Genomic DNA, 14,275 nt, shown 5'->3' with positions numbered 1-14,275 from the left:
AAAGCTAACCGCGGTGTCTTTACACACAGGAAAGGGTTACGTTTGAGTTAAGGGAAGGGCTTCTGTAACATGTGTAAAATCTGTTCACCAAGGACACAAACCAGTATACAGCCACACTGCTTCAACCTGTCAGTGATCGTCTTTAATCTGAGTCTTTTGGTCACAACATAAATAGTTTTTTGGTTGCCGAAACACAGGAGGCTGTTTATCAGGCGGACAGTAATTGCAACATTTCAAAAGAACAATATCCAAATGTACTCGAGGTGTTTCATTTAATTATTTTCAACCACAGCACCTGAAAACAATCGCTCACTCTGAGCATGCTGCGCAATTATCGGTGATGCAACAAAGCTTTTTCCAGACAACTACTTAAGCCCAAAGCATTAATTCCCATCGTCAGAGGGGACAATTTTAAACTCAACCAGGGCACTCTGCACCGTAACTGCTGCCAATCAGACAGAACGAGCAAAACAGACAATATCACAGATGTGTGTGCAGAAGATGAAGCAGAATATCTTGTTCAGTCGGCCTAGCGTCTCACAAAAGGTAGTCTTAAGAGAAGCATTTATAGAGCTAATATTTACCATGTTCAGCATCCTCCTCAAACCTTAGTTTAGTAGCATTAGCTTTCGTAAACCAAAGCATTCATCAGGTCATTGAAATGACCTGATGAACACCTTTAGCAAATTCCACAGCAGTCTATGCAATAGTTGTCACCAAAAATCAAACCTGTCAATCTGCTGGTGGTGCTAGATGAACAGTCAGGGGATCACCGAACTCCGGATGAATTCATCCTCAAGGGACCACCAATGTCTGCAAAATGTCATCATGGCAATCCATCAAATAGTTTGAAGGTTCTATAGGTACTTCAGTCTGGACCAAAGAGGCGATAACCAACATTGCCACGCTGCCATCATGGCAAAATATCAGTTACAAACACCTTTATTTCTAAAGTTAATTCTTAAGCCATTTCAGGAATGTCAAAGCTTTGTACATACAAATACACAAAATGTTTCCTCAAATCAGTCTGACATTACTAAATGGTTAAGAGTGTATCTTCGCAGCAAAGGTGCAAAAACATTTTTTTCACGTTATTACAGTAAACGTCCACGACCGCTTTTAGGTTCTACAGTAACATGAGTGATCGCCGCCAGCCCACAGTTTAAGGACAACACTTCTTGGGTGCTGTGTTGGGCTGAGCCAGGCTGGCTCTCTGCAACTGCAGCGCCCGTGGTGCAGCGCACTTCACTCCATCCCAGCCCTCCTGCAGCTCCACCTCTCCGCTCAACAGACCCTGGTAGATCCGCCGAGTGAGCAGCTCAAAGGCCTCCCTCACGTTCTGACCCGTCTTGGCAGAGGCCTCCACGTAGGGCATCCCGAGCTGCCCGGCCAGTTTCTCAGCCTCCTCCAGACTCACCACCCTCTCCCGCTGATCACCACGGTCGCTCTTTTGCCCCACCAGGACGAACAGCACCTTCTGCGGCTGCACTCGCTCGCACACCTCGGCATGCCACTCCTTAATATGGTCAAAGGAGGCTTGGTTGGTCATGTCGAACACCAGCAGACCTCCGACTGAGTTGCGGTAATAAGAACGGGTCACTGACCTGAGGAAGGAAGAGACACACGGGGGAAACAATGAGGAAAAACAGGTTTGAATTCCACCAACATGAAAACCTCACAAAGCCCTCACTGTGCAGAGTTCAGACTTTGTTACCAATGAATTTCCTGTTCCAGTAAGCAAATAATCAGCCGATTCGCTGCACTGTTTGAGGTGAGCTTTTTTTTAGATAAGCTGATTGACAAAGGGTCTGTTCTCTTTGTAAGGAATTGATCATCACTGTTTCACCCCTCCCCCCTTCACCCTAATCATGAAACTGTGGAGAGGCATGTGGTTCCCCCATGAGACACTTAATGTTTAAAAGCAAAGGAAAGGCACGGTGAACGGTCCTCCCAGCAGCTACTGGGTAAAAACGTACTTCAATCCTCCTTAATGAAAACAAACCTGAGTTTTTTTTAGCTGACTCGGGTAGGATTAGCAGGCTACAGATATCGTGCAGAGAGGAGCATCGTTTGCAATTAGCTACAGTTCATTCATCTGGAGAAGAGATATAATGAATTTGAAGACAGAATGAAACATGTTACTGCTTCTTTTCTTGGTAAATATGCTGCTCATGAAGAAGAATGCCCTCTTAAAGATCTGCCTTTTCCACTTTAAGCATTACACATACTGCCTCTCTGTGAACGTTGCACACCGATCCTGTGAGGGTGACAGGGTGGAGACACAGTCATAGCTGAAAGCAAACACTGATCAACCGCTCCGGTGTGAATGGAATAACCAGTGATAGTTTATTTGTTTAGCATATTTGCATGAACAAGAGTCATTTTTGGGAATATGCATAATTACTGTGTTACACAAAGAGGCATAGTGCGACGAGGTCTGGTGCATCCTCACCTGAACCTCTCCTGTCCAGCTGTGTCCCAGAACTGAAGCTTGACACGGACCCCCGGCTCCACCTCCAGGAAGTGGACATAGAAGTCTACTCCCACCGTCTGGTTGATGGACTCCAGGAACAGGTCTTCAGTGTAGCGCTTCAGCAAGGAAGACTTGCCCACTGTGGAGTCCCCCAGCATGATGATCCTGAACTGGTACTGCCACAAAGTCAGGTCCATTGTTGCTGGTTGTGGAAAAGAGGCATGACTGTAAATACAGCTTGTAGGGATACAGAAGCATATAGAAGTTATGGGTATGACAAAAAAAAACAAGATGTACACTGCAGGAATAATGAAAGCTGTTGCTATATATATATATATATATATATATATATATAGAATATATTGAACAGCCTAGATGGTACCATGGGGATGGAGAAAAAGATAAAAAAGGAGATGAAACCTGTAAGAGACTAGCAATCCCACATCAGCTTCCCACCAGTTGCTTCCCTATCTTTGACACTCCAAATGTTGAGAAACAACCACAGCAGCCACTCCTTATAAATCTCACTATCAGTAGAGCAGGCGGTGTTGACAGTCATCACAAACTCCTATGCAGCAGATGATTGCATCACAAGTCCCTCAGCCCCATTCCCACGGTGGCTCATCAAAACCTCTTCAAAAGCAGGTATCTGGAGAAATATGTCCCACAAAGTAGATCCCAGTACAGCTGCAGTTGTGATCTTAACTGCTACTGTAGGCATGTGCATGAGTGTGCTGTGCAGGGGTGTGGACTTCTGAAGTTTGCCTGTTAATACTTGACAAAAGGCGGGGCAGCATAGCGACACGGGGAGGGCTGTTGTGGAATGGGAGGTCCAGATGCACAAGGAAAGGGGGGCATTGTGAGGAAGTGGTGGTTGCATTTAGTACCATATCAAGGCAAACCATGTAGTTTCCTGCTGTCGCCAGCTCGTAACTGCATGTCATCATTGACAATCGTAGACGGTGAGGATGAGTGTGGGCTACTGGTTTCCCACACGATGTGCAGCAATTCTTATCACTTTATGGTCTCGTATGTACAGTGTACACCGCCTCCTAAAAAGGGAAGTTAAAGACAATACAGTTCTACATTCAATGGCGAAACAGGACGAACCGCTCAGGATATCCAATTCCTTTTTCTACAATAGGGAGGTTTAACTTTAGTTTTAGAAAGGACTACAGGTCTACTTTCTTTAATCTAGTCATGCAGCTATTGCACATAGGGCACAACCTGTGGTCAAAATATAAACATTAGAGAGAATATATATATATATATATATATAACTCCCAAATTGACTAGAGAGCAACTACATTATTTAACTGTTCTGGGTCTGTTAAAGGTTTGTTAAAACCGCAGCTGAAAGCTTTTCATATTGTGGGATGTAATGAATAAGACAGCCTCCAGTGACTGCTAGAGCACTTAAGACTTTTAATTTTGTACATAACTACAGTAAACAGACTCGTGGTTTCAAGTGCTCCCACTTTCAAACACTGAAAATAGTGCCATCAGTGAAGGCAAAGCTGTTTGATCCTCTTTAAGACATGCGGGAGTGTTAATGTTAAAGCATGTCCTTTTATAGTGACTGGTAAAAAGCAGAACATACGCAGATTCTCAGGTCCACCAGAATAAAGGCCAGATTGTCAAGAGGATATATTATAAGTATATTTATTCAGAGTGTACACATATCGCATCACACATGCAACTTCATAAATACTTCTCGTTTCTCATATATTTGGGTCACCAGCAGATAAATGAAGGCATAACTGTTCAGGTGCACTCAATGTAAGAAGACTCAAAGTGAAAATGTAATCTGAAAGCTTGACGCTCATCATCTAGTTAGCTGCTCCGGTTCTGAGATCAAATCTTTGGTTTTCTTCTTTCACTTTTAAGACATCAGCTCTCATATGCCAAGCTTTCTTTTTCAGTTCATACGTTATCTGAAGTGCCACTGACGGCTCGTCAGATGACTGCATCTGTATAGTTCATGTTAGGAAGTTCTGGGTCAGATAGTACATTAAAGGAAATGGAGTTTAAAATCATGTTTGTTGACGTAAGCAGGTAAAAAGGTCTCGACCATAAAAACCATGGAAGCAGAACTGGTGAGTTCAGGTTTAAGGCATAAAAACACCCCAAAGTGCAAAAATAAATATATATATAAATATATATATATCAGCCACCGAAACGCAACTTTGTGGTCCAGTTTAATATCATACTCTTGGGGTTTTGCTCGTACACTCCATGTAATAGAGTGCTAGAGTATTCAAAAACAGAAAGCATGTAGCTTACTCACTTTTCTGTAGTAACCGCTAATGAGAGTTATGATTTGTAAGCTGGTATTAAACCTAAAAAAGGAGAAAAACATCAACACATTAAACTGTAAAACAGACGATAAAACATGCGTTAACCAAGCTAATAATATCTAACCGTCATGATAAACAGGCAAGATTCTGGCAATCCAAGTCACAAACAACTGTCCCAAGTAATAATGTCTCTCATGTTTTCATACATTAGATTTGAATTTGCAGAGGAGTTGCCCCAAAAACAAACCCGATATGCAGACCCTGACATTTTGACACTGCTGCAAACTAATCTGCATATTCTGAGCGTCTTCTATACTTCACTGCAAAACACAGCATCCATCTCCTCTCGTGTTCGCACAAGCATCATGATCTTAAAGTTGCACAAGCCTCTGTACCGACAGGCTGATGATTTACCGTTCAAGTCTCACTCTATTCTGTTTGTTTTCATTCCTACATAAACACTTTGTCCCAGCTTCTCCTTAATGCAGCAACTCAAAGCCCCACAGAGTTCACAGCAAGACATCCCTTCACCTTTATACAATCAGTGAATACAGAGTTTAAATTGTAACAACTTGTTGTACCCTGAAGAATGTAAAAACACTTTGTTGCATCAGTTAAGAGTAGACCTCCTGCCTTTTTTTCTGGGCCTTGCATTTATCTGCACGAGTGACACAAACACAACGACTACGTGGGCTTTAGTCTCAGTACAAAGAGAGGAACTTCAGCTCAGACATGTCTTCTTCAGGAGAACTGCTGCCACTGCGGTCGCTGTAAGTGTCCCTGGAATATAGGATGAATACATCAAATGAGTTTTATAGCAGGAATGCCAGACAGGGATTGCTTTATTGCGATTGCAGATGCAATGATGATATAGTGTCACTGTAAACTCACTGTAAGAGTCGATTATGACACTGAATAAAAATGTGATCTAATTATATATAACCTATGACCTGCATCATACAGTCATTTGATTCTAAACTTACCGTGGAGAGAGGCGGCAGCCCTTGTTCAGGTAGCCCTGGAGTTTTCCTGCAGCAGCCAGCAGGAGACCAAAGTATGGAGGAGACGGTTTGATGGGTCTGGAGGTGAACTCTGGATGGTACTGCACTCCAACAAAGTAACAATGATCTGAAACAACAAAGACCAGTCAATTAACACGGACATATTAACCTGCTACACGATGCTCGGTACAGTACACCACAGTCAGCATATGACACACGGCTGACATATTTACCAAAGGAGGACATTTGAGGCAAAGCATGTCTAAGAAACAGTGGAGATGCAGTCTACGTGTCAAACTGTCTTTTGGCAAGACACTGAAGCCCAAACTGCTCCCTTGGGAGTGTGCATGTTTATTGCTCCTGATGAGCAGGTGGCAGCATCTGCCAGTGTGTGAATGGGCGAGTACGTGCTGTAAAGCGCTTCGAGTGGACACTAAGATTAGAAAAGCGTTACCCCGATCATTAGCAACAGCAGGTGGACGCTTGTTTTCAATAACACTTGTCACGCACCCTCCAGTTCAATGACCTCCATTCTCTCTCCTTCCACATCCTGGCCGACAAACCGAAGACCCTTTTTCTCAAAGTGGTGCTTCAGCTCCGGGTTCACCTAGAATGAGCAATGGTTCAAGGATTCAGGAAAGGTTTCTGAGAAAGAAGGTTACGAGGTATGCATTTGTTTTGTACTCGCATACAAAAAGGTTTTAGAAGCTTGTTTTACCTCAAATCGGTGCCTGTGCCTCTCATCAACGTATTCCACGCCTCCGTACAGTTTTCCTAGAACAATGAGATATCAAGTCAGCAAAACAACACAAGCTGGAGTGATCAAACAGTCCACCATTAACTCTACGAGGATACATACTCAGTACACTCGTGCCGGATTTGAAAATAGTTCGCCTCTTCCCCAACCTCATAGTCCCGCCCATCTCCCCTGGGTTGTGCTCCGGCATGTCAATCACCTGTCGAGATCAAATAGGGTTTTAAAACCATTCTGGTAAAGACTCGGCTGGTATGATGGGATATGAGCTCTGAAGAGAAGATAACCTACCACAGGGTGAGTGGATTCTGGATTGAATTCTGTGGAGTTGGCATCTGAAAAAGATGATAAGTGAAACTGATCTAAGATCAACGTCCCACCAGGTCTTCGGTTCTTTCATCATTCAATTAGAAACCATAAGAACACATTTTTAACAGTGTCACCAGCTGATCTGTGCAATTACTCACCTTCCCATCCGAGAACGTTGCGGGCGAACTCGCACACTGCCAGCTGCATGCCCAAACATACTCCTGCACAAACCAAGAGCAGCAGGACGAGTGCACAATGAGGGCTATTGTAAGGAGTCGTACATTAAGACATGTAAGCGGTTTGCACAGTGGGGGTCACGGCAGCATTTGAAAGTGATTATTTTAAAGTGGTTATGTGATGTTTAAGTGATGCAATTTAGCTTTTTTTTGCCCTCATAAATGAAAAAGAAAATAGATTGTTCTCATTTTGACATTGAAGAATCTGAATTATGTACAAAAATAACACAGAAAGTAACTAATTTCAGCTTTGAATCACATATAAAGTAAGTGCTGTAACATTGTATACACCTGAACACAGCGTGTTCTCAGTTGGTGGTTTGAGTTCTGAACTCTGATGTGCCAATCAAATCCACAATTTTCATTCTGTGTAGCTTTATATTGCAGAATAACCGCCTCGCAGACGTGTCCCTCCGCCAACCAGTCAAGTTGCAGTTTACATCCATGTGCGTCCAAAATGTCATCACTTATCTAATCAGACATTTGTGTGAAATTGTCATGTCAATACTTGAGTTATGGCCAAAAAGGTGTTCTGTGAGGTTACAGTGGCCTTGACTGTTGGACTCGAGTGTGAACTGATTAGATTTATAGACCAAGTGGACGTTTGTGCCAAATTCAAAGAAAAGTCCCTCAATGCGTTCCTGAGGTATTCATTCACGAGACGGTACGTACGGACAGACAGACAACCCAAACACATAATGCTTCACAATCATAATAAGAACAAACAGGTCGAGGGTCTCTACAGATACAGAGACGCCAAACACTTCAAGTGGGTTTAAGTGATGATTTAGAGGGAGCTTTCATGTTTTTTAGCAAAGTCCTGCAGAGCAAACCTTTAATATCAATTGATGAGGTTTCAGTTTTGTAAAACATGACAAAGTCCAAAGATGCACATTAGCTATTCGTTTAGTTGTCTAATCCAGTGATGCAAATATGAAGCTGCACACCAAATATGAACATGTCTTAAGCAACAGTCGACACATTTGAGGGTCTAGTTCTCATCAGGTTTGCTAATTGCATGTCATTTACAATACGACATCACTTACCCAGGAAAGGCTTATTCTGTTTCCTCGCCCAGTTAATAGCGTGCATCTTGCCTTCTGTCCCTCTCACACCAAAACCTCCGGGTACCAGCACACCACTGTGGGGTGGAAGGAAAGAGCGACAGCCTCGGTTCATTTTAGAAACAAGTCCAGATTATCTTTGAGGCAAACCTACACAATATAAAAACACCTGCACACCTTTAGACACATCATTGATAAAAAGTGTTATGACTGAATAACTAAAAGACAGCCCCAAGAGGTAGAATTTAAGACGAGTTACAGCAGATTTAGTAAATCACAGCGATCATTCGACTAGACGGCGAGTACAAAAATGGGATTTGTTTTGCAAAGAAAGACATAAAGATGTCTGGAATTTAAGGCGATGCTGACAATGAATGTGAATTCATATTCGTATGGAGGCTATTCTTTATTCTTCACAATGGGAGAAACTCCCCCATGGCACTAACTACTTCCTGCTGATCTATGTATAGAAATCCTCCGTCTCTACATGTTTGGAGGGGCAAAATGCTGGACAGCTATTGTAACAGCCATCGGGTAAGCTAGTTCAATAACATACTAATGGCTGCTGGACTTGGGTTGATATCTAGCAGACATCACTTTGTATTGGCAAAACTTTGTGGTAAAAAATAATTGCTCATAATCTGACACCGGCTTTCTTCTTACTCTGGCCCCATGAGAATGCCTGCTTGAGAATGGCTACAGGACTCAAACATACTACCCCCCCCCCCCCCTCCCAGTACATTGCAGGTGTAATCTATACACGAACATGTAATAAAACGCTGTGAATTCCTACAAAACAAAGAAGTCATTGAGCATTTTATAAAGCTGCTTAAACCACCGGGCCTTACAGCGCTCTGCTGCCATCATGTGGCGTACTCTGTAAGAAGCTGTAAAACTATAGTTTGTCTACTCACTGAGCACTGCAGAGTCTCTGCCAGGCCTCGTGGTATTTCACGGGCTCATCTTGCAGAGTGGCAGCCTCTAGGTCTGCAGAGTCTATGTACTGCAATGAAGACACACAGCGTGTTAGCCAAAATGCTGCTACTCTTTAAATATGGGTAAACATTAGGTATTATGACAGTTTTACAAGCGTTCTGTGACAACTGTTAATACAATCTGCAAAGCAGTGTTGCAAAATCCACAAATCAGTTTACAAAACATAAAGAATTGGAACTGATTCCATACCTTGACCTCTAGTTTGTGATTAACTGCGAGGGCCGAGTGCTCCAGGGCCTTGATGACGGAGGTGTAGGAGTCGGATAACTTTGTGTATTTCCCCACCAGGGCTATAGAGACATGCTCCAAGAGACGGGCAGATCTGAGGAGAGAGCAAGATGATTTACAAACCGTTCCATAACTGTAAAGGTAAATTATTTGTTCCTTACAACCCTTGAGCAAGACACAACGTAGGAAAGGGTTAACGTCCTCACCTGTCAGCCATCTCCTTCCACTTTGTGAGCATCTTTCTGGGCCTCACCTCGATGGGCAGGCTCAGCCGCTGGCAGAGGTAGCTCATAACCCCCTGGTCCTCCAGCAGCAGGGGCACTCTGTAGACCGAGGAGACGTCATGGACACAGATCACCTGGAAAGAATGACAAAACATGTTATCCGTCTTCATGTTTTAAATTGATAAAAAAGGACGAGCGATGTCAACATTGACTTAAGAAAATCAAATATCATCTGATACTCAACATTACAATTACATGAATCATGTGTATACTACTGTTGAGTTGTGATGGCATTTGTGATACTTTTTACTTAATCTCTTAAGATATTTAACATTTGAGGCTGCAAGTTCTCAAAATACATGCTGGAGCCTTGGGTGAATGTGGCATTAGCTGCACACATTCACCCATCAGACAATAATTTAATCAATATCACCCTAATTGATACCAGGTCAGGTTGTTTGTTGTCACTGTACTTTACCTGTGTGGGCTCTACGTGACAAAACATGGAGATCTTCTCCTTGACGGACGTTTCTAGAGGCGATGAACAGCGGCACATGATCTGCAAAGGACCAATATGTTTGTTTTTAAAACTGGACGAGCGTATAACAGACATGCAAACTAATCAGGGATGACCATCGGGATTCAAAACAGCAAATTCAGCTGAAACGTGTCACGTTTGCATGACTGGTATAGTCTCAAAGGTTACCATATAAATACTGTTGGAACCATGATGCAGTTTGTTTGTTTTATTGTATGTTTGAAGGAAACACAAGGTGAATGTATACATGCAGTTCTGACATTGAACACAGCGTTGAGCATTAATGTAGAAGTGAATATAAGCACCTGGTGATGAGAATCAGGTGTGTGGGACGGGAAGCTAACAGCTTCTGACCGTGACATATCCTGTCGTGTCGTGTTGGTGTCAGAGCGTGACTGGCATGCTCAGATTCATTGGCAGGAATAACATTTAAAAAAATGCTGATTTAATGCTGTGGTGACAATGTGAAAGGGAATAAATGCATCCAAAGAGATACAGCGCACTAGACAGTGATTTGCTTGTAGCCAAGAACACGTGTCCGAACAAGTTTTCCCCTCAGTGCCGTACATTTTGCCGTAGATTTGATTTGATTGTGTACAACATAAGATGAATACATAACCAAGAATTATTAGATATAGACTTTCTACACATACAGGGACAGGAGAGGCCTTGCCTGTTTACATCTGTGGTGCAGAAGGGAATGCCAAGTTTTAATCTAACTCACCAAATCTGGAGACAAGCCCAGCCCTCTGAGTTCTCGAACACTGTTCTGTGTTGGTTTGGTTTTCTGCTCTCCTGTGGTATTGGGCTGAGGGCACAAAAGTCAAATTGTAGCTTAAATGTGTGCGACAGATAAACCAGTGGGTATTCTCTAACCCCTTCTCCTTCAATTAAAAAAAAAAAACTGAATAAAGCAGACTTGGACCTACTTCACTTGAAAGAAAATTCAACGCGACATGTTCACCGCTGTGCCATACCTGTGGTACCAGGCTGACATGGATGTTGCAGAAGTTCTCCCTCTTCACCTTGAACTGGAACTGCCTGAAGGCCTCGATGAAGGGCATGCTCTCAATGTCCCCCACTGTGCCTCCCAGCTGTTGACACACAACCCCAGCTCATACCATAGAACTGAATGCACAAAGCAAACAGGTTGGTTGTCATCAACTTATATAACCGCCACGCCCGTAGAAAGTAAAAATCTCATTAGCTGTACTGAGCTAATAAAACTTTCAGCGCTGGTTAAGATTTATGTCATGAGAAAATAAAAGCTGGAGACAGGGTAATAATTCAACTCCATTTATGAAGATTTGGTTTGTTTCAACTGCAAATATACAAAGGATGATCTACTTCTACTGTGTATGCTGTCAAACAAATAAAATACTTTGTTGTACTGTCGGGCTAGCAGAGGAGTAAGGATTTACAGACTCCACAGCAAATACATTTTTTAATCCACAAATTTTTAGTGTTTTTCAAAATATTGTTTCTGCTTTGCTGACGGACCCATTTGTGCAAGTTCAGCAATTTCTCTGCTTGCTGAATGGCGCTATTATTTTCTATCGCTTCAGGCAACGCATCTAATTTCAATGAATTATTTTTGTTATGTCTCTTAAAACGCACTAATAATTGGTCACAAATCGCTTAAGAGTTGCCGAAATATATGACACTTATGACGAAGAATCTTGTTTCACCATTTACATAAAATCCCTGCTTGATGAGAACAGATACAAGTACCCACAAGACCGACTTACCTCAATGACACAAACTTGAGGCTCCACGCCATCATCATCTACTGAGATCCTGGCCTGCTTCATCACCCACTCCTGGATGGCATCTGTGATGTGGGGTACCACTGGAAACAGATTTACAGAATAAAAGAGATATAAAACTGATCACTGCTCATTGAACATACTTGTGTAGAAGAATACAGCAAGTGTGCTTCTCTGCGGCCAAAAGTGGGGTTGCAGAATTTAGGGTCATGGGAGGGGCTTCCATGTTCTGTAGCAGGTCACTCACCTTGTACAGTCTTGCCCAGGTAGTCTCCCCTCCTCTCCTTGTTGATCACCGACTGGTAGATCTTTCCAGTGGTGAGGTTGTTGTCTTTGGTAAGACAGATGTCTAGGAAACGCTCATAGTTCCCCAAGTCCAGATCCACCTCACCGCCATCATCAAGAACAAAAACTTCACCTGCACCACATAGACATAACATCCATTTACCTTAGGGTTAGTGAATACTAGTGAAAACTGACAATAACAACCATCTATTGTATGGAAACAGCTTGACCCACTCAACGACATGGTCCGTCTAACCAAAAGGACACATTAAACAGCAGGTGATACTTCAAACAAGTATAAAAGCTTGTCGGAAGCACTCGATCGCTCACCGTGTTCATATGGCGAAAAGGTGCCGGCATCAATATTGATGTATGGATCGATTTTGATGGCTGTGACATGAAGGCCGCAGGACTTGAGGATTGTCCCCACGCTGCTGGCAATGATGCCCTTTCCAATACCAGATATAACACCACCGGTAACCAGGATGTACTTCATAGTGGCATGCGAAGACTGGAAACAAGACAACACTCTGTTTTACAACTTGTATTCCTCTGTTGTAACATTACAATACCATGCATCAGCAATAGAAAATATTAAAATCAGTCAATATTAATGCGTTTTGAAACTTGGGAGAGGTGCGAATACCGCTTTGTTTACATCTGGATCGCGCCCTCACGTTATCCAGACACATAACGCATGGTGACATTGAACGGGTAGATCCGACAAAAACCATAAGGAGGTACGTTTTAAAGCATATCTTACAACTACTGCACGTTTAACATTGAGGTTAACCACATTATTTGAAATGCAATGGCGGGAAATACAAACAACCCAATAAGCCCGCTCATATGAAGGAGGTGGCTCCCGCGCGGCCAACCATCTTGTCATTGGATGCCAACACTGTTGAGCTGTTGATTTGTAATAAAGTAATAAAGCACATAAGCTCATACAAAGCTGTTAATGTGGTGTGGACGGGGAAGTTTGACGTAGCTTAGCTATTGTTCCACAAACTGCTGCAAGGACTGCTTTGTCACCGCCAGTTTTGCAGGCTGACTGTTAACTTTGCGTCGTTGTCTAGCTAACGTTGTCTAGCTAACGTTAGATAATTGTGACCATTTTATCAACGACACACTTCGCAGCATCATAAACGGACTCTCGGGTACACCACGTAAGCCTCGTAATGCCACACAAAACCTACCTTACGGGCAAAAAGAGAAAGACGTTACTATTGTTTCGTATCAGTAACTGTTATGAATTCAACCGTCTCCACGTCCTCCCTGCAGTATAACCACGTGTAGCAGCCTGACAGACTGATCCGCCTGTTCCGGATCAGTTTGTGTCCTTCCGTTTCAGTTGACCATACAGTATTTTATGCCCTACTCTTAGCCTCTCAGGCAAATCACAGTCTGCCGCCGCCATATGATCCACCAATCAGGTGGACGAATGTCCAGGGTTAGGTTACCGAGGAAGGCATACCTGTGGGTAAGAATAACCCACAGCACTCGTGTCACAGAGGACTTTTCACCGTATGACGTCGCACGTTTTGAAGTGAACGTAATTCAAGGTCAATGTAAGCGAAATTTATTGTAATATGATGAATATGGAGAATTAATAATACTTTCTGTATTAACCATGTACTCTTACACTACCTTGACTTCAGATATGATACTGTACACACATGCAATCCACCCTAGACTGATCCTGACTACATATATAGTCTATAATATATATATCTTTTGTGGTTTACTGTTTGCCTTGAATATATTGTTTACATTTTGGATTTGTACCATTTTTTTAACGTTATTGCAAATGTATATATTATATGATATTGCCACTCCCACTTTGCATTACAACTGCTGCAAAGCAATTTCGCTTGGGATTAATTAATAACGTTGTATCTGCCTTATTGAAACATTATGAATAACCGCCATGAAAAGCAAAAGAAGAAAAAGCAGCTGCGGCTGAAAACGGTCCGACTTGAACGCAGTTCTTTGTCAACGCCCCCTTCTGGTTCCGCCTGCACTTGTCTGCTTTCCAGGCGAGGTGCAGTTCATCTCGAACGAGCCTATTATGAATACGTCTCCTCTCCCCCTCTCTCACCCA

The 14,275-nt window shown here is 42.7% G+C and overlaps 2 protein-coding genes across 6 annotated transcripts; both read right to left on the bottom strand.

Annotated features, from left to right (window-relative positions):
* Positions 1–120: 120 nt before the first annotated feature.
* rab42b (RAB42, member RAS oncogene family) lies at positions 121–3,231 on the bottom strand. Of its 2 annotated transcripts, none has more exons than XM_076106728.1 (3): positions 2,894–3,231; positions 2,453–2,675; positions 121–1,604 (listed from the first exon to the last, which is right to left on the bottom strand). In XM_076106728.1, exons 2-3 carry the CDS (start codon positions 2,668–2,670, stop codon positions 1,163–1,165), a joined length of 660 nt encoding a protein of 219 aa, XP_075962843.1. In that variant the 5' UTR covers positions 2,671–2,675; positions 2,894–3,231; the 3' UTR covers positions 121–1,162. The 2 variants fall into 2 exon arrangements, with proteins under 2 accessions (XP_075962843.1, XP_075962842.1); XM_076106727.1 differs by having other exon boundaries at positions 3,002–3,231.
* Positions 3,232–4,119: 888 nt separating this feature from the next.
* Positions 4,120–13,504, bottom strand: LOC142965674 (CTP synthase 1-like). Of its 4 annotated transcripts, none has more exons than XM_076106722.1 (18): positions 13,371–13,504; positions 12,502–12,682; positions 12,134–12,304; positions 11,869–11,969; positions 11,050–11,214; positions 10,845–10,928; positions 10,061–10,141; positions 9,565–9,716; positions 9,320–9,452; positions 9,049–9,137; positions 8,117–8,211; positions 6,993–7,055; positions 6,817–6,887; positions 6,631–6,727; positions 6,490–6,545; positions 6,282–6,378; positions 5,754–5,898; positions 4,120–5,550 (listed from the first exon to the last, which is right to left on the bottom strand). In XM_076106722.1, exons 2-18 carry the CDS (start codon positions 12,665–12,667, stop codon positions 5,472–5,474), a joined length of 1,845 nt encoding a protein of 614 aa, XP_075962837.1. In that variant the 5' UTR covers positions 12,668–12,682; positions 13,371–13,504; the 3' UTR covers positions 4,120–5,471. The 4 variants fall into 4 exon arrangements, with proteins under 4 accessions (XP_075962837.1, XP_075962838.1, XP_075962839.1 ...); XM_076106723.1 differs by having other exon boundaries at positions 6,817–6,860; XM_076106724.1 differs by having other exon boundaries at positions 11,098–11,214.
* Between the last annotated feature and the right edge of the window lie 771 nt (positions 13,505–14,275).

Source organism: Anarhichas minor, unplaced genomic scaffold (assembly GCF_050575085.1).
Source record: "Anarhichas minor isolate MPS153535 unplaced genomic scaffold, ASM5057508v1 ptg000035l, whole genome shotgun sequence".
NCBI lineage: Eukaryota > Metazoa > Chordata > Actinopteri > Perciformes > Anarhichadidae > Anarhichas > Anarhichas minor.
This window is presented reverse-complemented; position numbering and strand designations above follow the sequence as displayed.